The sequence below is a fragment of the Pyxicephalus adspersus genome, chromosome 4 (assembly GCF_032062135.1).
Source record: "Pyxicephalus adspersus chromosome 4, UCB_Pads_2.0, whole genome shotgun sequence".
NCBI lineage: Eukaryota > Metazoa > Chordata > Amphibia > Anura > Pyxicephalidae > Pyxicephalus > Pyxicephalus adspersus.
In genome coordinates this window covers 49,391,253-49,415,402 of record NC_092861.1, presented here as the reverse complement: position 1 = coordinate 49,415,402, position 24,150 = coordinate 49,391,253, and the positions used below count along the sequence as shown (strand labels likewise).

The 24,150-nt window shown below is 36.5% G+C and overlaps 1 protein-coding gene across 4 annotated transcripts in view; it reads right to left on the bottom strand.

Annotated features, from left to right (window-relative positions):
• Window positions 1-7,986: 7,986 nt before the first annotated feature.
• ECT2 (epithelial cell transforming 2) overlaps window positions 7,987-24,150 on the bottom strand; it is a 32,389-nt gene continuing 16,225 nt past the window's right edge. For 2 of the 4 annotated variants that reach the window (XM_072408118.1, XM_072408119.1), the window contains 12 exons: window positions 23,946-24,014; window positions 23,752-23,862; window positions 22,461-22,557; window positions 19,738-19,819; window positions 19,163-19,241; window positions 18,834-18,953; window positions 15,548-15,686; window positions 13,529-13,683; window positions 12,551-12,658; window positions 12,225-12,371; window positions 10,903-11,239; window positions 7,987-9,894 (listed from right to left, as the gene is read on the bottom strand). In XM_072408118.1, coding sequence (XP_072264219.1) covers window positions 10,916-11,239; window positions 12,225-12,371; window positions 12,551-12,658; window positions 13,529-13,683; window positions 15,548-15,686; window positions 18,834-18,953; window positions 19,163-19,241; window positions 19,738-19,819; window positions 22,461-22,557; window positions 23,752-23,862; window positions 23,946-24,014 — 1,431 coding nt within the window. In that variant the 3' untranslated portion in view covers window positions 7,987-9,894; window positions 10,903-10,915. The remainder of the gene's footprint in view (window positions 9,895-10,902; window positions 11,240-12,224; window positions 12,372-12,550; window positions 12,659-13,528; window positions 13,684-15,547; window positions 15,687-18,833; window positions 18,954-19,162; window positions 19,242-19,737; window positions 19,820-22,460; window positions 22,558-23,751; window positions 23,863-23,945; window positions 24,015-24,150) is intronic. The other 2 variants (XM_072408120.1, XM_072408121.1) reach the window with 1 other exon arrangement.

The window sequence follows — 24,150 nt, the reverse complement described above, 5'->3', positions numbered from 1 at the left end:
GTTACACATTGCTGGAGGCACCTGAACCCCAATTTCTCTGGAACAGGAAGGGGGTACAGGTGAACAAAATTAGAGGTGCAAGTGGGGGACACCTGTGGCTAACACCTCCTAAAAACTCCACCCATCAAAAAACCCCTACCCTGTTACACATTGTTGGAGGCTTCTAGCACCTAAACCTCAATTTATCTGGAAACGAGGGTACAGGTGAAAAAAATTTGAGGTGCAAGTACGGGACACCTGTGGCTAACACCTCCTAAAAATTCATAAAAACTCTGCCTATCAAAAAAATCTACCCGGTTACACATTGCTGGAAGCATCTAGCATCTGAACCACAATTTCTCTGGAACGGGGGGGACAGTACAGGTGACCAAAATTAGAGGTGCAAGTGGGGGACACTTATGGCTAACACCACCTACAATTGAATCGCTAAGGCATCGTCAGAAAATAAAGAACTCTGCCCATCAAAATAATCTACCCTGTTACACATTGCTGGAGGCTTCTAGCATCTGAACCCCAATTACTCAAGATTGGGGGGTACAGGTGAACAAAATTAAAGCTGCAAATGAGGGACACCTGTGGCTAACACCCCTTAAAATTTCATCGCTAAGGCATCGTCAGAACATAAAGAACTCTGCCCATCAAAAAAATCTACCCTGTTACGTTAGAAGCCTCCAGCTTCTAATGTAACAGGATGATACGTTAGAAGCTGGAGGCTTCTAGGGGCATAGTTCAGTGTTTAATTTATTTCAAAGTAGGCCTACACATGCACACTTGTTGTAACAGGTAAAATTAAAAAAATAATAAAACTTTTAAAAGTTTATAAACTGTGTTATGTTTTGCGGCTCCAGTCTATTTTTCTTTAGTGGAAGAGGAGGCAAAATGGCTCTTTTGATAGGAAAGGTTGCTGACTCCTGTTCTAGTATGATCAGATTATCTGTATTGATCTGATGGGTCTGAGTCGATTTTGGAGACATGACACTTTGTTTTGCCCCTCTGAAACATTTTTATTTCAATAAAGAATAATTAAAAAATCTCTAAAAGTAATACTTTGCTACAAAAGTTTTATATTGCTAAAAAAAATATTAGATAAAAACTGTGAAGTCTTTCCAAAATTTTAAACCTATTTGTGAAACTTTAAAACAGCTATTTATTGTCATTTGCAATAGTTGTCACACAGAATAAATGCCCTGAAATTATTTATATCACCTTTAGGTAAATGACCTGTTTATGTCCCGATTCCCTTAGCATTAGAATACTGCTTCTTATATGCTGGCCATGCATAATGCAAGTTTTCTTAAAGCCTAACTCCAGGCAAACAGCTAAATATAGTATTGAAATACATATACAGTATAGTAGTTATTTGTAAAGGACAAATTTGTATTTCTGTCCATTCAGTCCTGATATTTAAATAGCACCACCAGACATCAGAGCGGGGTTGGTGACCTGACTTTCCTGTAGTACTGTTAAGCAATACAGCCTGGTCAGCTCCATGTCCTAGCCTGAGACTGGACAGCAGCAGGACACTGAGTCAACTGTCTGTAAACTGTTACTTGCTGCAATCTTTCATAAAAAAAGAAATAAATGTGAGGTTTATCTTTAAAGTCCATAATCTGCTACACCATAAAACAGGTGGCCTGTAGTTTTGCCTCATGCTATATTCAGATGTCTGGGGGAGGCTGTAAAAATGAGAGGAACAGGGTGTAAGGATTCTAGGGAAATTTGTCTACAAGCCAAGAACTTTTTTTTGCTACAAAAAAGAGAAATATGAACTTGTCATTTATATAAAGTCAATGCTGGGAACAGAATGAAACCGAAAGGTCATTTTTAATAATGTTAGGGTTCACAGTCTTTTTTTATGTACATTTGTATTTTTGTGTTGTCACTTAAAACTTAAAGATTGAGGCACTGTTTGCCTACTATTATAGTTACAGATTGTATTCTCTGACAACATTTTTACAATTTTCTTTTTACAGTTTTTTGAATTTACAAGCTATTAAAACCAAACTTGAAATGGCTTCCAATTGTTTGCTACTATTCTTTACATAACCACATCAGGTTTTTAGCTTCTCCCTTTTGTCACACCAGTATCATTTTAAAAGTGGTTACATAAAATGTTTGGAATAGTACTGGAACTCAAAATCAGGAAATATCAGGATCAACAGGTAACTTTCTCATAGTAACAGCACTAAGAAAATCAGAATATATGGACTGTGTAACACTCAGCAAATCCTTAAAAGATCTTTCCTAATTGTTTCCAGAGATGCTAAAACATGCAAACCTACATTGCTGTCCTATAAAAAGGGGAGAGGGCAGGACAAGCGGGAGGCACCAGTGTTCTTCTGCATAGAAAAGTACATTGGTTGTTCATCATCAGTCATTCATTGATCCACCAGGACTGATTGATGAATGAAGTCGGAGTACGGCTGTATGATGCTAATTAATCTATCCTGTGTACGTAGCTTTAGCCTGATTTTGATTTTTGCCATGAAATATTTTATGCTTGCAGACCAGGAGATGCTGCAGGTAAAAAGATTCACATGTTGCAAATTCAGAATGTATCTGCACCTGTTTTCTCCTATGGGACAAATCTGGTTTAGGTGATTGCAATCTTTTCAATTTGCAGAAAGACAACTGCATAAATCAAGAAGCATGAGTACAGATTACCACTCCTTATATAATTCACATGGGTAGTAGAGCATGTACAATCACAGTGCAGTAATTCTTAGTAAAAAAAAAAAAAAAAAACACAGCAGGTATATATATCATGAAAAAAATGTCTGCCTTCTTTAATCATTTCAACTATAAATTCAAATAAGTTTTAAACCTGTTGCACATGCTGCTGATCCTTGTCCCTATGAGGTATGACTCTGTTTCTCTGATTCAGGTTATCCTAGTTTTCATTTTGCTTTTTTATTCATTTTATACCAATGTCATAAATGTTGCTTATTATTATGCATTCAAATGGTGACTTTTTTTCCTACCTCCTTTTATTTTTTCAGCATTTTACTGAAATTAAAAACCCTTTGTACAAGTATTTTGCAGAGTGCTGTGCTTGGTATGCGTTTCTTATACAGGAATGTCATTCAAAATGTGTGCAGTGACAAGAAATATTTTGTTTTCTGCTATCATTTTTGACACTGTATTGAATATGCAAGGACATCAATTATATCTACCTGTCTTTTCTTTATACATAATTTTTTTACATACTTTGATTAGGCAATGAAAGAATTTTATCAACTAGGAAGTATTATGTAAACATCTTTAATGCCTTCACTTGTAAATGAAAAATGCAAGCAACAATTCCATATTGTTATAGTTTCTGTAGAAAGAGAGAATCACTTTTGTCAGATGAGCATATATATACATACATATACAAAAGTAAAGTGAATCTGTCATAAAAGAAAGTAAAGGGATACCATTGCTGACTGCTGTCTGAAAATGCGTGCTGCCTGGCTTTCCAGCAGACCTAGCATTAATAACAGTTTTTAGCATTATGGGCACTGCATTTTTATTTATACAGACTAGGGTGTACTAACTATCTATAGAATCTGCAACCTGAAAGATGTGGAAGAAAGCCAAAATCAGCCAATGATCAGCTCTAGGAAGACCAAAGAAGAAGAAGTTACCTGTGAGTACTGTTATAATTAGAAGACACCTATGTAAAGCCAATCTATCAGCAATACCTCCCCAAAGTCCCAATGTTAAAAAAAAAAAAAAAAAAAAAAAAAAAAAAAAAAAAAATAAAGTGCTTAGGAGGTTACCATTTGCCAAAGAACACATTGACTGGCCTAAAGAGAATTAGCGCAACATTATGTGGACTGATGAAAGAAAGATTATTCTTTTTGGATCTAGGGGCCACAGATAGTTTGTCAAATGACCCCTAAACACTGATTTCAAGCCACAGTACACTCTAATCCATGATTCTATGACAATTACCCAGGATGAAAATGGAGTTTACATCTGAGATATTTCCTCTGTCGCTTTTTTAGCAGAGATAATAAAAGAAAATATTCTTAGAAGATACAAAAAAAAAAAACATGATATTGGAGTTTCTCTTCCCTAACCCATACAAATCTAAAGAAAAATGTTTTTTTGCTGGATATACACGTCTAGACAGGAGTATTCAGCTGCACTATATTGCAATAAGCATTGAGTTAGCATGTCAGCCATGTGTACATGGCAAAATAAAAATGTGTCATGCAGAGCTCCCATTCAGCCCAAGGCAGATGCTCCAGTAGTACCTTTACTTATTAACATTAGTGTTGGTAAACCTCAACCAATCCATGCAGGGAGAATGCATTTTTTTATTATTTTTCCCTGTATCACATTAATTTGCTGTTTAGTAACAGGAACAGTGAGTGCAGAGGAATAGGTGAGATGAGAGTGACCCTTCCCAGCTACAAGGCTTTGTACAGTGGAGGGCAGAATTAGTTTAATAGGTACTCATTTAGCATGTATAAAGAGTCTATCAGTGAAAGCTATTCATGAACTGCTGAAGGAAAAGAAATGGCAATTAATTATACAGTTACTTGTTAAGCTTTGCTAAAATTTAGAAAGTTTGTATTAAGTGTGAAAAGGGAAGAAGTGTGAAATTTTTTAACATATTCCATTTTCTAATTAGCAATCACTGCTGATTTTACTGACATACCAACTGTAATACACAACTACAGAAAAACAGACACTTTACGAATCTGCTATTTCTCTATTTATATTCACTTGCAAATAAATTAAAAACAGCAGCAAATTCTGTCAGAACAAAATGTTATTGCACTTCACTTGTCTATTAGGGTTAGGGGAATGCAATATGGGAATAATACAACCATGCACTTTTCTGTGTTTAAAGTGGATAAATAGGGCCTAATTTATTAAAGCTCTCCAAGGCTGGAGAGGATACACTTTCAACAGTGGAGCTGGGTGATCCAGCAAACCTGGAATGAATTTCTAGCCTATGTGTTCAATCCTGGACCAGATATATTTCAGGTTTGCTCGATCACCCAGCTTCACTGATAAAAGAGTATCCTCTCCAGCCTTGGAGAACTTAATAAATCAGGCCCATACTAAGAGATTGCGTATGCTGTCATTGCTGATCACATCCTAAAGAATGCTATTAACTAGATGTTTACCGGATCTTTAGGTTTCAGTAGATATCTGCACTCTGTAGTGCAACAAGCTGGATGCCTGAGCTGCATTTTGGGTCAGCGATTCAAAGTCAAGGGATCAAAACATCAACTAGGCAAGCCATATGTTTTTAGAATTAGTTTGGAAATGGCATCCTATGTAATCTCCCAGTATAGGTCTGGTTTAGAGAGTACTGCTTAGGATAAGAATATAGGAATCATTGTCAATTTGTCCTCGATTGTGACTACACATACTATTATTTGAACCAAGTCTCTGATGTACAGTAAGTCAGTACATAGCAGAGGTCCCAGCCAAGAAGCAAAGGAAAGAGGAGAGCCCTGGAGCTTGGACCTTTACTTAAGTCCCAAGGTCTAGGGATTGCAGAAAAAGCTTATGTTAGGCAATATGATAATGCAACGCAGGAGACATGACAGATAGACTAATATGACTGTAGATCTGCCTTATCAGGTGTGTCATGAACATCAGAAAGACTAACTGTAGGATTTTAGTTGCCGTAGCTTCTGGTTAAGCAGTCCATGTTGTGTATAACACAATTTAAGTTTTGATTTTGCCATGTGACCTATGTTTACTCATGAAAAGCCTAGTTTTAGCTATGGTTTCCTCTCTTTAACCCTAGGACTTGCCTAGTATACATAAATATATCTGCCCTGTCTAATGAAACTAATATAAGACTGCCGTATAAAAAAAAAAAAATCATAAAAAAAAAAAAAAAAAAAAAAAGTAAGCATGTCACACGAGAAAAAGTATGCTGATTCTGCTAGCCTGGTGTTCTAAAAAGGCTAAGTTCTTGGTTGTATGTTACCTTGAGTACCTGAATCATTTAACCTGAGCACGCCTTTTCACCTTGCACCATGGAAATACATAATTTCCAACAACACTGACCAAGCAGTCATGATGCAGAGGTGAGACTACCCAATTTCCCAGTAGTATGGAATTGGTCTAGGCATATTACCATGTCTACCTAGGAAGACTAATACAGCCCCACATATATACCAAAAGCAAAAAAAGCCCCACGTCAGGGATCACAAAAAGCTGATAAGCAATCCAGTGTGGTCAAATTTAAAGCAGAACTAAACCCACATATTTAACCATTCCATAAAAAAAGCCCTTGTTTAATCACTAAGAATTTAATGGAAAAACATTTTTACGTCCCCCCTGCCACCATTGCCAGCTGTCAAAATGACAGTAAAGAATTGCAAAGAATTACACAGAAGGAGCAGTAGTCAAAATATAGCTGTTTCAATACAAAATGACACAATCTGAAAGTGTCATCAAGTAAATATATGTGAATTTGGCACCACAGAGGACACACATCAAACTGTTGTCATGCAAGACAAAAACAACTGTTCACTTGACATGTGTACAGTGGTCCCCCAATGTCTGATTGTGAAAAAAAAAAAACTGTTCATCCTATAGAGTAGAGCACAGCAGGGTGCTAGTCTTCCCCCTCCTCCATAGAGCAGAACAGTGCTGTGTACACAGCACTTGTTTGTTTACCTTGTTTGTTTACTGAAAACCATTATGAAAGGTTCTGCGAGTACACTGAAATGCTGTTTTAACAATAAAGTTTAATAAGTTATTGCTATAGGCTGTGCCCCCATTTTCCTAACACCTCAATGTAATTTTCGTGCAGTGGTTTTAGTCAAAATCTGTCTAGTAGCGCATGTGCAACCCTATGTTTTCGATAAAGCTACGTACACACTTCCAATTATTATCGTTGGAAAACGAACGACGAACGATCCTGCACGATATCTGCGAACGATCGTATAGCACAGATCCTGCACAGAGATAACGACACGATCGTTCGTAGATATTGTACACACAATAGATACGATCGTTTGAGCGATAGAGGAACTATGTGCACGACAGGAAAGTGAACGAACGTTCGTTCATTACGCATGCTCAGACCATGGACGATCAACGAACGATCGTACACACGAACGATGTTCAACGATCGTCCAATCCGATCCGCCGGTCCGGTCGTTCGTTTCCAACGACTTTCCTCGTTCGTCGGCGTCGTTGGTTACTTTTTTTACGAACGATTTTTGCCCAATCGATAGTTCGTTTTGAACGATAAAAATTGGAAGTGTGTACGCACCTTAACAGATGTGGTTTCCAGTGTGCTTACATCAGCTCCCAGCTAAACTTTCAAATGCTGGCAATGCACGTGCATGCACAGAACATTTTAGCTGGTGTATATTTGTAGATTTAGTTATGTACCAATAATCTTTTGGTTTTAATATATGTCAATCCAAATTTAACATTTTGCAGTGTCTATGCACACTACGAAAATTATGCTAAATCTGCCTTTCATTCTTTTACACTGTGAATTTTACAATGCAGAGCCAAAAAAAATAAAAGCAAAAAAAGTGCAAAAGTAGTGTCATCTGTGAACTCCACTATGTGACAGCACATAACAAAAGTTTACCTGACAAAACCAGTATACTTAAAAACCTATTGAACAAATTCCTTCTGTCTGTGACAAACACTGGTGCTTAGCCACAACACCGAAGCATCCACTATCATAATGTACAATTGAGGAATGGATCCTTAAACCTATGTAAGTGGCTTCCTCTCTTTATGGAGTAGAGTCACAATGGAGTGGCAGGAAAGCAAAATCTGTAGCAGTTAAGGGGAACCTGTTGTGTGCCTCTGAATGAGCAAACCACAGGCTCACTGCATGCCCAGGTCTGTATGTAAACTGCAAAATCCAAACAAAATACACTTTTTAATCAACATAGCTCACATTAATTAGATTGGATCTCAAACCACTTTTAACATCTGCTTGGCATAATTGTGGCTAAACAGCATGTCTCCTTAAACCTGTAATAAAAGACAACAGGCAAATACAGCTTTACAAGTTTATTTATATACACAAGATACAGCTCCTATGAATACAAACCGTTTTAAAATATAGCCAGTAGCTTTTTTTGGTTGCTGCATTATATTTTAATAGATCAGCAGCTATTATTTAATACACTGACAACTTCCATTTCTAAAACAAAAAAAGAAAATGCAGAATACAAAAAGGGAATGTAGTGTTAACAGAATCAGATCACAAATGTTTTGCATAAATGGCAATCTACTATAAATAAATACATGTGCATTGTTAAAAATTGGAAAAAAAAAGCATTGTAGGATATCTACCCCTTTCCTCTGGTCATATATACAAAAGAAGATCATACATGATATTTGGATTGAATGTGCAAAAGTATTTATTTCTTGGAACAAATGGTCAGCATATCGAAATATAAATTTTTTGCAGCTTTAGAGATGATTAATATAAATAGCAGTTGCAACACAGTCCTATCATCACAAAAGATGCCAATTTTCATTGAAAAAAAAAATGTGACACGTAGTGCTAGAAGACAAGCTTTGTCCAGTACAGCAGCAAAGCTTCGAGAGACAGTTAAAAATCTGTGGCCTGTGCCAGTACACACAAGGCTCATTTTTCTTGATCAGCTTGTAAGTTAGCCAAGTAAACCAATGTAAGCTATTCAAATTCTCACAGAATTCAGGAGCCATTCAACTTAGTCAAGAGACAACTGAAAGATGAGCTTTCATGAACATCAAAATGAGAACACTAAATAAATAGTGGCCAGTTGGACATCAGGCCCTTATCTGTTACAGAGGTACATGAACATCCTGGTCTGACACAGGGTTTTCTATGAACAATGTACACGGAAGTATGAAATCCTAGCCTACATGTCAACTGAATAGGCCATACAAAATACTACAAAGATAAAAGCAAAAAAAAAAAAAAACTCCTTCCACACCTAGCATCTAGCTTTGAGAATATCATTAGCTAGTCTAAGTTGCAATCAAAGCACAATAACCAAAAGGACTCTGTAAGCTTATTATCCGCTACTTCATACACTAAACATAGGTAAACTAGGTGCCTTACAGTCTGCCTTATTTAGGAGCTCACCACCAGACAGATTTAGACCAATCCCACTGGTAAAACTGGAGCCACTAACTCTTCCTAAAGCGGAGATTCACTTCATGCACATTTTAAACATATACACATTAACTGCAACACCAGTGGATTCGGAATTCTGTTCAGCCAGTTTAACTCGCACTCTTGTCAAGCTCTGTAGCCAGAAATAACCTTTTACCATTTTCTACTCTAGCTACGTGGCAGTTCCCTGGCTATAAAGAATGGCAGAGATTTGTGAATTACAAAACCGACTAAAATGCAGCCCTTGAGTAAAACTTTTCACATATAAGAATTTTGTTTTATGAATATCATTTTGGCTGGAGATCCAATTCAAGAAAAATGATTAAAAAAAAAAAAGCCCATGTTCTTTATGATGTCAGACTGGTAAAGCCTCATCTGAAATTGACAAATTTCAGTAAAACATGTCCATTAATGCCCATCCTTCAGAATGCACAAATTGTGCTACACAGACATTGACAAAGCACATTAATATTATGAAAAAGACAGTTTTCTCTGTGCACGAGAACACATACACTCACAAAGCCTTCACCAGGCATTTGAACAGTACTATATAACATTTTTTTTTTTACTTTGTATAACATTTTTACAAAATCCATCTATGTCTGTCATTTGCAAGCTGCAAATAAGTGCTACTGGGAAAGAAGTACCATATTAGATCAGAAAGTCAACAGCCAGCAGCTTTTGTCAGTCATTGCAGGATAAAGCGGTGTCAGCATTCAGATGAGGTGGGTTGTTGAGCGACTGAATGTATGGTATTTACGTTCAAACAAGTTTAACAAAGAAGGAGATTGGACATGCTGGGAAAAAAAAAAAAATAGTGTTAAAAATAAAGAAAATTTTGCATTGCAGCTTAGAGCACATACAACATCTAATTTCAAAGGAAATGAAAAGACTCCACGTCAGTTTTGCAGACTTCTAAAGATCCATCCAGTATATAGACAATTACAATCTGCATCAGCTGCATTAAAAAAAAAAAAAAAAAAAAAAAAACTTACTCCAAGAAATCCCTTTGGGGGATTAAAATTATTTGGATGTCAAGTTACCAATAAATTCCAGTTCAATAAGGCTAAGGGCATTGCTAAGAATACTGCAGTGCTTGCAAGAGACCAATTTGACTAGACAAACTATCATCGGTGACCACCTTCTGGAAGAGACTAGCCTGGTAGCTTACAGTGGCCTTTAACCATTTACTGTAGTTTTGTGGGAATCAAACAGCAAAAACAAACAAAAGGAGAGGCCCACTATATTGCATATAACAAATGCTCTTTCTTTCCAAGTTTTATTTTTGTCAGATACTCATTTGTTTTAACCAAACATTGTACCTGAATATGAATGGCTAAGAGTCTTTAAAAGAAGCTGTAATGTATTTTAGCCAAATCAACAGTTACAGGACAGCAAAACAAATTTACAGCATGGTTACTTTAAAAAAGTTTACACAGCTCACTTTCTGCTTGGTAACACAACTCTCTGGGAGACCTTATGTCTGCACTTTAACCCAAAATGGCCAATACTGAAACAAAAGCTTTAGTTTTATTAAATACAAAATATTCAAAAGTTCGATTTATAGTCAAAAAGTGAAAATTTGTTTTAAGGGTCCTCTTTAGGTTTCTAAATGGTTGTAGAACAATCATTTAATATTTTAGTAATCCCAAAGTCCAAACATTGGCCAAATCCCTTGGAAAGAAAGACAAGTGTTGATGTTTGCAACTTTTAAACACCACTGTGAAATCCCCCATCTAGTGCCAGACAGTGTGACCATTGGTGGAAGTGGCAGTGTATATAGAAAACAAAGCTAGGGAGCTCACAGAGGATTGTGGTTCACCTCGATGGCTCCTTTCGGATGAAAATAGTTGTCTTGCCACAGGGAATGTCAATGACCTGCTCGTTCTGTCTTGTACATTCAGATGTAATAATTTGGGGTATAGCACACATTTCACCCAACTGGCCAGTGCAGTATATCTGGGGGGAAGAGTGACTTGTTTCTCCTTTTAAAGAATGAGGCATAAGACTGTTGGGGGAACCCGGGCAAAGAACTGAACGGGATCTGGGACTTTGTGAGTTCCCATCAAGGGAATTAGATCGCTGCACGCTATTGTGTTTGGCAGGTCCATTTATGTTGAAGGTAGAGGAAGAACGGGTAATCTACAGATAGAAATGGATGATTTGCACAAAAATTTTTTTAGTAAGAAATAGTGCATTGTAACGGATACAGAAAAACAAACAAAATTCGTATTTACACAACACTATACACATTGCATGATTTTATATTGCATTTGTTCTATATTAAACAGCATACAAACAATAGTCTTTTTTTAATAAAAGGTACTGATCAACTGATCAAAAAAACGTACGGGTGTTTTCTATTGTATTGTAGCTTTTCCAGCTGAGGTTATCGAATTCTGGTATTAGAAGCTGGGCAGTAGAGCTGCTAGCAAGCCATCTCTTCCTGGCATGCGCAAGAAGACTACATTTCCCAGGTCACCTTCAGATTATGGCACACAGGAGGGCAGACTTACTGTGCGAAGTTCAGTCACTGGTATGTTATGGGAAATCAGCACTATTGCAGCACAGATAGCTATACCCAAAACCATATAGTGCCTAATAATTTAGTCTTTACTCAGCTATGCTGACCATTGAATAAAATGTAGTAGTTAGATTTTTGTCTTCAGCTGTTCTTATTGTAAACTTCTATCCCATTCACTATTTGATTCCATTTAGGATGTTTTCTGTATGTCCTTTGAACTGGATTCAAAGTAATCTTGCCGTATGCTCAATAGAGCTTTAGCTTTTTAGTTTATTTTAGAGCTACTGTGGCTGATTGAATCTTGCCAATGTGATAACTGCTGTGCGATGCGGCTACTGCCAACAGATCCCAAATCTGAATCTCTGAGGGTGGAGGCATCACCTTATCGTGACTGACATAAGTGAACTGTCCAGAAGACAGAACTGCCATTGGGATGATAATCAACATTGTTACACACTTTGTAGTCCATGCAAGGTGCAACTCATATTCCTTATATAGGAATTTTTTTTTTTTTTTTTTTTTTTACACACACCAATAGCTAAACAGAACTGTAAACACGAGCACTGTTGTGAATCTTGAAAGAATTGAATGTGCTGTACTTACAGCTAGGGAAGTGGTACTTGGCATGCGACTGCTTGCAAATCCATCAGAACTTGGTCCAGGACTCCTGCTATCTGTAGAATTTTGTACCATCAGCGCCCTCTGCAGGGCTCTCTTAGGGGTCTTGGAAAAGGAAAAAGCTCTTGTGACCTATAAAAAAGGCAATAAATTACACACGGTCATTTGATACATTTATCTGTGCTAGCAGAAACATAATAAGCAAATCTCAAAAGGACTATTAATCACAAAAATATATCCATGTGTGTCAGTGTACAGTGCAACAGAGAATGCAAATGCTGGTAAACAAGTAACATAGCATATGAACTTACTTTCTTAGAGGTTTTCTTTATAGCTCTCGATGCTCGACTTAACGTACTATCCACATCTTTTGTGTTCACTTCTAATGAATCAGGATCAGTAGTATAAATCAAATTTTCCTATAAAAAAGGGACATGCAAATACAGAGATGTGTTCTTTTTGAAATTGGAAAACGAAATTGCAGAAACAAGTCAATTTTGAAAACCCCAATCCTAAAACAAGGTTGGTGAACAAGAATAACTGGAAAATAAAAGTGCATAAACCTATGCTGCCATCTAGTGCAGAACCAGACAATTCTTGGGGAACTGTATGGGAACTGTGTGAATCTACAAAAATATAAAAGTGTTAACAACGGATACTCTTATCAGGTAATCAGACACTACAATGCACAATTTACTTATGTAGATGTGTAGTATGTGTAACTACATATAATGGTAGTTCTCTTTAACCATGTAGATTCCTATAGATAGAACAGATTTTATATTTGTATTTCTCCTGTCCCAGATGTTGTGTGGCTCATGACTCAGAGTGTTCACTACAGGAATAAACAACTGTCAAAATGTAATGTCTTTCTCAGTATGAAAAGTATAGAAATGTAATCAGTCAAGTATAGTACATTAAAAAAAGGATAACTGTGGCAGAGACTGCTTTAAAAGCTTAAAAACAGCTTTATTATTATTTTTTTGTATTTCCCAATGAAGACATTTTATTCCAAGGCTGCAACATTTCTGAGTAAAGATTTATCTTTTAATAGGCTTCCTTACATTTAAATTTGAGAACTCCAATTGTTACACTATGCATGCAACCCAGAAATGTCCAGTCTCCACGGAAACACTGCACTACAAATTATTAATTTCCTTTTCCAAGGAGAAGAGGGGGCACAAAAAATACAAACACACAGAGCAAAGCTGCATATTTATAACAGTCTGGAGCTAGTTGGAAGCACTTTAAACACAGTCACATTGATATAACAGTAGGAGAAAACTTACAGCATCTGCTTTACAAATGGTGTTGGCTATGTGCCGGCACAACATCCTCAGCCAATCCACCTTCAGAGGTTCTTCTGTTGTCAGCTGGAAACTAAATAACTGGTTTGTCTGTTCTGTTGGAGGTCGCACAACCAATGCAAATGCATTATGACAGTCTGAAAATTGGAAAGGAATCTGGTTTATTATAGCAGTATAAAGAATGCTGTATAATATAGAATGGAGTTATTGGCCCACTTTGTGATAATATAAGTGACAAAACAACCAGTGAAAACACTAGTGGAAATAAAGCAAGTGTAACAGCATACAAGAGTAAATACCAGAGGGGGAGGTTGTAAATACGTTTTAGCACCTAGATAGTAAGCTATTCTGGACAGAGTCCTCTCCTCCGGTGTCACTGTGAGTATCTTTATGTCATTTGCAACCCCTATTTAATGTACATTGCTACATATTATGTTGGTGCTAAAAAAATCCTGTTTATTATTATTAATAATATTATTATTATTAAATAGCCTACTCTATCAACAAAGTCATTTGTTTCATCATTCCCTCAGCAAGATTTTATTCATGACAAGAATTAAAAGTGGTTCAAAGAGTTAAGAATCAAAAAGGGTTCAAAGAAAAGAATCAAAATGTAATTAGGCCAATAGGGGAGCAGGGTGACAGATGGCCCATTAAGTCAACCTTACCTAGATGCCATGAGGGACAGCCAGGGTGTAAGCAGTTTTTTTTAATGCCAAATGTGCTATTTTTTTTAGTTTCATGCAAAGTTCACAATAGGAGCATGAGTATAATTGTTTAATGCCCAGAACAACTTCCAATGTCTATATATCTAAAACTACAGATATCTTGTGCACACTGATTGCACCGATGAAATCCTGGAATTTTAACATGTTATCATTTAATTGGCCAAATTTGTAAAAGGTTTAGTTCAACCCAACCTATGCTCATTGTCAATTTATTTTCAATATATTGGTATTTTCATGCAAGTTGACAGACTGTCCACAACACATATAATGGCAAATAAGCCCCAAACACAAAAAAAAACAAATCATCAACTGCAGTTGACAACTGCTGTGACCATGTTGGCTGCAGTAGGGAAAGGTTACAATTTTAGTTTAATTTTGTGGCGTGAATTTATAAATGGAAGATATATATGAAATATATAAAAGTTACAAAACTATCCATCAGACTACCAGATGACTTGTCACCAATTTAGATTGCAGATAAAAGCACAGGAAATGTGCATTTGCTAGAAATTGTGACTTCTCTGGAAAGCAAATTCTCAAAAACAGCTCTGTCACCCATTGCACTTTATAGCCTTCACCTCTACTATCTATGCTGACTCACCATCTCCGCCTTTCATCCTCGCATAACCATCTTGTAAAAAAAACCCAAGTGTAATTACTTTTACAATGATATGGGTCAAGGACTGATCACCGACATTGCAAGAACTCACTTTTCTGATTTGTAGTCGAATACTAGATTTCAGCAAGCATAGTCAACAGTGATGTTGGGCTATGTGAGAGTACAAATACCCCATCAAACTGGAAAAACACATGTTTATCTGTGAAAAATGTACTTGCCTATTTAACTGAAATTACTCTGAGCATTACTCAAGGCCCTCAGTTTAGGGTGCTGTGTCGACTACCTGAACCCCATGCACAAGAGTGGCACACCTTACTCTGCAGTTAATACTCTGCTATTGATCTTGCCGTGTTTATTTAGGAGATTGAAAAACTGCATGTAAAATAGGTATTTGCAACTGAAATGGAAGCATCTCTCAGGGTTCTTCTTCAGTTTTAAGGATCACACATGCCAAAGTAGAGATCAACTACAAAGCTTCAGAATCTTTCAGAAATACCTGTTTGGATCATATTGGCATAAGGTTTAAACAAAAGGTAGTCTACGAATATGTAGGTATTCATTTTGAAAACAGTTTGTTTAGGACAGACTTACATCAACTACAGCTGCTAATGCAGTCTCTTACCAATAGCCTTGGACAAAGAAGTATTAACAAACCTTCGCTTTCCCGGATATCAAGGACTTTCTTTATCTGTGACAGCGGCATTAGGATTATATGTTTAAGAGATGCAGGAGGTCTTGTATGGCCATGAGGACTTTTAAATGTACCAATTACTTTATGTCTTTTCCTTGCAATCTAAAAAAAAAAAAAAAAAAAAAAAAAAAATGTATAGCTGTATAAAAAAAAATACAGATATTTAATTCTGGTACCACTTGCATTCAACCCAACCTATGCTCATTGTCAATTTATTTTCAATATATTGGTATTTTCATGCAAGTTGACAGACTGTCCACAACACATATAATGGCAAATAAGCCCCAAACACAAAAAAAAACAAATCATCAACTGCAGTTGACAACTGCTGTGACCATGTTGGCTGCAGTAGGGAAAGGTTACAATTTTAGTTTAATTTTGTGGCGTGAATTTATAAATGGAAGATATATATGAAATATATAAAAGTTACAAAACTATCCATCAGACTACCAGATGACTTGTCACCAATTTAGATTGCAGATAAAAGCACAGGAAATGTGCATTTGCTAGAAATTGTGACTTCTCTGGAAAGCAAATTCTCAAAAACAGCTCTGTCACCCATTGCACTTTATAGCCTTCACCTCTACTATCTATGCTGACTCACCATCTCCGCCTTTCATCCTCGCATAACCATCTTGTAAAAAAAACCCAAGTGTAATTACTTTTACAATGATATGGGTCAAGGACTGATCACCGACATTGCAAGAACTCACTTTTCTGATTTGTAGTCGAATACTAGATTTCAGCAAGCATAGTCAACAGTGATGTTGGGCTATGTGAGAGTACAAATACCCCATCAAACTGGAAAAACACATGTTTATCTGTGAAAAATGTACTTGCCTATTTAACTGAAATTACTCTGAGCATTACTCAAGGCCCTCAGTTTAGGGTGCTGTGTCGACTACCTGAACCCCATGCACAAGAGTGGCACACCTTACTCTGCAGTTAATACTCTGCTATTGATCTTGCCGTGTTTATTTAGGAGATTGAAAAACTGCATGTAAAATAGGTATTTGCAACTGAAATGGAAGCATCTCTCAGGGTTCTTCTTCAGTTTTAAGGATCACACATGCCAAAGTAGAGATCAACTACAAAGCTTCAGAATCTTTCAGAAATACCTGTTTGGATCATATTGGCATAAGGTTTAAACAAAAGGTAGTCTACGAATATGTAGGTATTCATTTTGAAAACAGTTTGTTTAGGACAGACTTACATCAACTACAGCTGCTAATGCAGTCTCTTACCAATAGCCTTGGACAAAGAAGTATTAACAAACCTTCGCTTTCCCGGATATCAAGGACTTTCTTTATCTGTGACAGCGGCATTAGGATTATATGTTTAAGAGATGCAGGAGGTCTTGTATGGCCATGAGGACTTTTAAATGTACCAATTACTTTATGTCTTTTCCTTAAAATCTAAAAAAAAAAAAAAAAAAAGAAAATGATGGGACAGCCGAATACATATACAACACAGGTATAAATGCATCTACTGTCAAGATTATCCTAGCAGGCATTTTTAATCTTAAAAAAAAAAAAAAAAAGCCTGCACTATTGCGGACCTTCAGTTCGTAAAATGTAAGTTTTCCGGCGGTCATTGTGATTTAATGACTACGCTTTCCAAGTCACTAAAACAGAATGAAAAGGCCGACCAAGAATTCTTGTATTGTATTTAGCCACTGGAGGTTGTGAAGTTACCACAAAACAGATTTTCTTTAAATCTAGAGGGCAAGTGAACCCATTTTCCAACCACTGTTTATAAATATTCAATGCTGTTGATACATTTAAGTTTTCCACTTCAAAGACTCCAGCTGACACTTAGGTCAGCTGGGTGCTCTTCACCCTGGAAGTCCCCAACAGCTCAGGTCCCTGTTAAATATCAGAAAACAATCAGCATGTTTTTAAATCGCATGGCTGCTGCTATGTCATAGCGATCACATGCCCACTTGAGGCTTTACAATGAAATCATTTGAATTATGCAATTGGATGATAAAGCTGTCAAAACAAATTTCTTACATTTTATACATTTATATACAGTGGTTGGAAATGTCTTGTTGAAGTTTAAATTGAGTATTCAGAATAGGGAAAGAAGGCACTTCAGGTGACTTTGTATGTTGCGTGATTATTAGAAGAGCATCCCTGAATGCACAACATGTTGAGCAAATGGGCCACAGCAGCAGGGCCACAACAGCAGCAGCAGAACAAACTGGGTGCCACTCAGCTAAGGACAGGCACCCGAGACTATAATTCACACAGGCTTGCCAAGATTGGACAAGAAAACATTGACTTCAGTTATGATAGCTACTTCAAGCAAGAAGCCATGTCACAATGTTCAGTCATCCCAGACTGGTTTCTCAATGTGTTTACTGTACTCAAATGGCATCCACAGTCACCTGGATACCTGCTCTCATCAGACCTTTGGGATGTGGTGGAACAGGATATTCAAATCTATAATGTGCAGCCAAAAAATCTACAGCAACTGTGTAATGCCATCATGTCAATGGGGACAAAAAACCCTATTTTAGTGTGTCTGCGGCACCTTGGTAAAACAAAACAAAAAATTATAGAAGTTCCAAGGAAAAAAGGAATCCAACTTGGTACTAGCAAGGTGTACCTAATAAAGTGGCCTTTAAAGTGTGTGTTGTACCTTTGTAAGACTATGTACAGATATTCAGAATGCTTTTTTTTTTTTTTATACACTCAAAGACACAATCGGAAAAGTACTGACGACACCACTGGCTGGAAAGGAAAAAACAATTTGAAGTCTGGTCCACCCGACTCAAAAACTAAGCAAACTATTTTGGATATAGCGGCTGTTTTTTCACAGAAAGTGCATCATGTTGAACTCATTTATTATACTTGCTGGCTTATACTTGGGTTTTTAATTTAGGTTTGTATTGTTTCTTATGCTTATTTAAAAAAAAAAAAAAAAAACAGGGCCACTTTAACAATAAATCAGAAAGCTGTCTCCATTATTAATCTGCCAACCTGCACATTTCTGACATTTTATCCTTGTTACACATACAGATAATCAATTTATAATATGGTGCAGTGATTATTTTTGCCTCTTGCAATCCCTGGAGCTTAGCACAATTTCAGAGGATTTTGAGCATGAAATATTGACAGTTCCTCAACATTTCTCTTAATGTAACAGAATATGTTCTGAATTTCCAGAACAGTCTTCCCTTCATTTAAATTTTCCTAGCAGACCGCCCCACATTTCCTCAGATGTTAGTATTCAATATAGTCTCACCTCAAGGCAATCATTAAATAGAAAGAGTGTGACTTGTTCTCCTCTGTCACACAGATCTTCCCCAAGAGCAATCGTTTCCACTCTCTGTACCAGCATCCTATGCGAGGATAATAGATTTGCCTATAACAAAAGTGGCAATAATGAAAAGGTTACACTACATATTGCAGACCACAAACCACAATCTATATGAAAAAAGGAGAAAACGACTGCACAGGGTATAACAGACTAGCAAATTGACTTAATAGGAGACTAACTGCATGAGTTTCATTAATTACCAGCATCATGCATTTAAATTTTACTGTACATGTACATCAGAAGTGAATACTTACAGGACATCCGTCCACTTCATAAACCACATCAAAGATCTGCCTCTGCCCTTCAGTTTTCCTTTTATCTTCATTAATATGACTGTCAATTTGAAAAAAAATGATAGATTTCTGTCCAGTAAATTATCACATCTCTCCCAGTTTAACAGCTTAATACAAGTTTGAAAGAATACACAAAAAGGCTGGTTAGATAAAAAGGATGTAAAAGCTCCGGCTGTCTGAAAAGGATAGATCAGTGATTGCATATCAATGTGAAGTTGTTTACCTAGGTACGTCTTCATATACAGAGGGTAAAGAAAGGAAAGAAAATGAAAATATTTAGATAAGAGGATGTTTATGCCTTATATATAAACTCAATTCAAATAGCAATGGTAAAAGTCACATTTAAGCTATGTTACCATACTGAAGGTTGTATGAAGGTTACATACCCACTTGTACACAATTAGATGCAATCTGCAAATCACTAGCAGAATATAGGTATTCTGTTCTAAACCATTAAGGTAAAACAGTTCAGCCAGAGTTTATACACAGAAGAAAATGTCCAAGAGAGATATTAAACCACAGAAACGGTTACTTACGTCATCACCTTTTTAAGAGATTCTATAGCCTTCTCAAGCTTAACTTTGTCTGGGTTGTCATCTGCAGTATGCTTCTTAAGGTCTACAACATTAAAAGAATAAGGCTGAATGGAATACACCCATAGCATGCATATGTAAAAAATATTTAAGGGTTTCATGCAAGACTAAACATCCCAAGCACTAGCACAAGAATATCTGCTGTGATCATGATTATATATTCCATTATCAGTTTATTTTTTATAATTAACCACTGGAATGACCACAAGTGATATATGGCGTTCCGCCTGCAGTAATATCCAGGGTAGTCTATGTGCATGAGCAGTGTGCAGTTTTACAAAATAGCTGAAGGGCATAGAAAGAATTCAGATTAACTGAAGTTTATTGACAAAAATAGGTAAAGGGAAAGGATTAGATCTCTGTTGAGTTTTTATTGCCATTTGTGTCCCTGCTGGGAAGATACTAACTTTTTTTGCCTTGTGGACCATTTTTCCCAAAACAAAGAGGGAGGAAAAAAAAAAAAAATTATTTTAGTTGTCAGAAAAACAGGCGAGGAAAAAACCTGTAACAGGGGCACCTGTTCTACGGACAAGTCTCTGGTATAAAGTTTGTTCACCGAAAGATTTCCTCATATGCTGTTGCAAATTTAGAGCAGAAGGGAAGCCTCCTTAGCAACAGTACAAACAGCTAACACTGAACTTTCCTGCTCCAGATAAAAAAATAAATAAATACATAGCACAACATCTGAGCTTACTATTCACAAAATTAGAACTGGGAGGGCTCCTTCACTGCAGTGCAGTATCAAGTGTTTTATCTTTTAACATGTATTGCAATAAGGAAAGCCCATTCAAACTTAATGGTCTATCAAGTCTCCACACCTGTACTAATGCACTGCTGCTCTGCAATGCAGCTAAACATATGTTGCATCACTATATTGCATTGGGATGCAAGTCAGAGTGTACGGCACCACGAAATATGCATTGTGCTAACACATGCATTACTGAAATGCACATCAGCAGGCAGGTGTAAATGAGCAATCCCTGTATCTATTCTGTCCTTGACACAATAGAAAAAAAATTTGTATGCAATACTTTCACTGAAGTGAGGGAAAACCAATGTTGCTCTTGGTAAAGGAGAGGAAAAAGCTGTTACCACCTGAAATATAGCCAGTCAATTATATTCGATTATACACTATAAAAAAATTATATGTACTTTTTTTTCAGTTCTATATTTTTACATGCAACCAAGTGTTCCAATTAACAATCTGAACAAACACTGCCAGGCACAAGTGTTTTACAATCTTTAAAAGGTTTGTACAAACGCTCTAGAACTCTGGTACACCACAAAAGGCTTATCTTTCCACAATGGCTTCCTCCTGCAGTGTTTGGAGTGTTCTCCTCAGCCTCTCTTAGCTGGGCGCAGTGCCCAGCACTTTTCTATAACGGTCTGGTTGCCATTAGACAGCTCTCAGACTGAGCTTTGTTTAGAGAGCTGTCCACAAGAGTCCAAAGCAGCCTCCAAGGAGGATTGGGACATCTATACTTTCCCACTGCTGATTCTATGCGGCTCCCAAGGTTTGTTTGCCTTTACATTGAACAAATCATTTTACCAAGGAAGGGGGTAGTCACAGAATTAAAATTTACATCATTCCCATTTGCTGATCACAGGTTTACCTTTTAAGGGCTAGTTCGCATTACCAGTTTTTGCAAATAGTTTTAAAAAACAGTAACAATAGTTTTCCTGCTTAGTCTCCTTATTATAAGTTAACTTCTGAAAAATATGGTTTTAGTTTTCGTTTTGTTTTTTCAGATGCATAAACACATAAAACGTTCAAATGTTTTTGTTCAAGAGGTTTCAAAGAAGAAACAAAAAAAAAAGTAGTAATTCTTTTGCAGACACCTGCAAATGGCCAGCAGGTGCTTATTACCACTCCTAGGTGCCTGGTGTTTAGCAGTAGGTACTTGGAAATGTTAATTGCAACACTTTTTCATCATGTCTAAATTAAAAGTACATTGATTACATTATTACACAAATACTACTCTTTGCAAAACATGTGACACTAGTATGCCGAGTCACAATAAAGGGATACTGAACAGTATGAGCATAAAACAAGGAGAACACTAGATGTCTTATATGTTGCCCTGCCCTGTGGGAGTAACAGGTTTGTGATGGTGCAGGGAGCAGTAACCCTATGGACATGTCCTAAGTCAAACTACTACTACAGGACAGACACCAGTAGTATACAAGTCTATGGGGAGTTACTGGGTAGACAACCAGAGCCAGAGGAGATTTCTGCATTAGGGACAGAAAACTCTTTGGGAGACCACTGACAACACAGGGGTAAGTATGGACCAGGGAAGATCAAGTTTAGATTAAGATATTTTGTAGTTTTGAAGTTGTGCATAAGGGGATTTTGGAGGAAAAAATGTGACACATCCCACCCCTTCCTTATCACTACAAAGTGAGAGAGTATTTAACTGCTAGACCAGTGTAAATGTGTTAATGCAGTCATTTCTTTCAATTGAAAAGGCTGAATAAAATATTCATTTTGTCTCCTGTATTTGTTAATAAAGTGAAATACCAAGGTAATTTTAAATAAGACTTTGTGCAATTTTTTTCTGAACTTTGGTGATTGATTGTATATTGGCAACGTATATTATATTGAAAAAATAATAAGCTTCTTATTTTAAAGCTGGTTAGCCTGAAAGCAGCAAAAGACAACTTACCATTTAGAAGAAGGGCCACACTAGGTAACCTTTGAACAGGTCGGATTAACAATTCCACTAGCGTTTGTCTCCCACATTCCGGTTTTGATTGATTAATCTAATACCATAAAAACAAAAAAACATAAAAACAAAAAAAATTTAACTTCAAATATTGTTAACAATAGGACAAAAACCTCCCAAAGTCTCAATCACCTATGGAATAGGGACCATTTACAGTACTCTGGTCATGTTATTGCCAGTGTTCAACTTTGCCTGAAATCTCATTTGTTTTAACATTTAGATACCTATATTTAACCTCCCCAGCGGTAACCCCGAGTATATAAAAAGTATATACTCGGGTATATAAAAAAATAAAAAAAAAAAAAAAGCTGAAACTGGTGACCCCGAGTCACACTGGGGGTAGTTTAAAGAGTAAAAAACAAACACCTGGTCCCATCGGCATCCTCCAGGCTCCTGCCTCGATCTGTCCCTCGGGGAGTGCGCTGACATTCCCCCGGGAGTTCCTGGACGTCGGTGCGTGCAGCCATCGCTAGGGGCACAGCGGGAATTTCAAATACTTTGTATTGCATTTAACACAAAATAACTGTATTGAATGCAATACACTGGATTTCTGTGTCTAAAAGTGGTACATTGTCTTTCATGAAAATGTATTTTACAGTATAATAATAGTAGGAGTATAATAAAGTTTTAAACACAAAATCATGTCAAAGTTTATTATTAAATATATTTTTTTTTAATTTATTATTTTGACATGATTTTGTGTTTCAAACTTTATTATGCTCATAATATTATACTGTAAAATAAATTTTCATGAAAAACAATGTAGCGCTTTTAGACATAAATCCAGACAGAAATAACCTGCCCAGGAGGTTAAAAGAAATTACTGCTTTTTGTTAATTGCATTTATTTATAATCATTAATGATCAAAATCTCAATATGGGCTGACTGCATTAAACAGATAAACAAAACAGGGGCTATATGTTCTAGTATTATTGTTTAAAATTTGTAAAATGTTTGCAGTTAACCCAAAACATCTGGATATTAAATCACAAGACTGTAAAAATCAAAACTTATTTCTAAAGTTCATCCAACATTACAATCTGAGTGTACCATTTATTTCCTTTAGATTTCACAAAACCCTTCCTAGGCAAATAAAAGTGCATGCAAATAAGTAGGCAGTGAAGAGAAAGAAGGACTTACATTACAGTGTGACAGTCAAAGTCCTTGCAGTTAGTGCTTCTTAATGATTCACAATTCTAGACATAAAAATATAAGTGACAGATTTCCATACCTTTAGGAAAGCGTGGAATCTTGGCTTTAGTTTCTCACATTTTATAATGGTTTCTTTGCTCATTTCAAAAAAATTAACAAACGGAGGATAGATTTTTTCCAAATCCCCTGACTGGAAAAAAATTTGTCTTGTCAGTAATTAATCCACATTAACCAAAAAAAACAGCAATTAGGATTCACTAACCAAATACTTACATATGTGAGGATGACATCACCAATGCTTTTGGTTTCTGCCCAATCCATCATAAGAGTTTCCAGATCTCCCTTAAAATAGCAAGATTGTGGGGTTAGGGAGACCAACAAAAATCCCAAACTCTGCAGCAAATCTACCAAACTTTGCATAGAAGTTACAAAAATCACAACTAATTATCGCATAACTACTCCTGGAGTCCCCTCCATC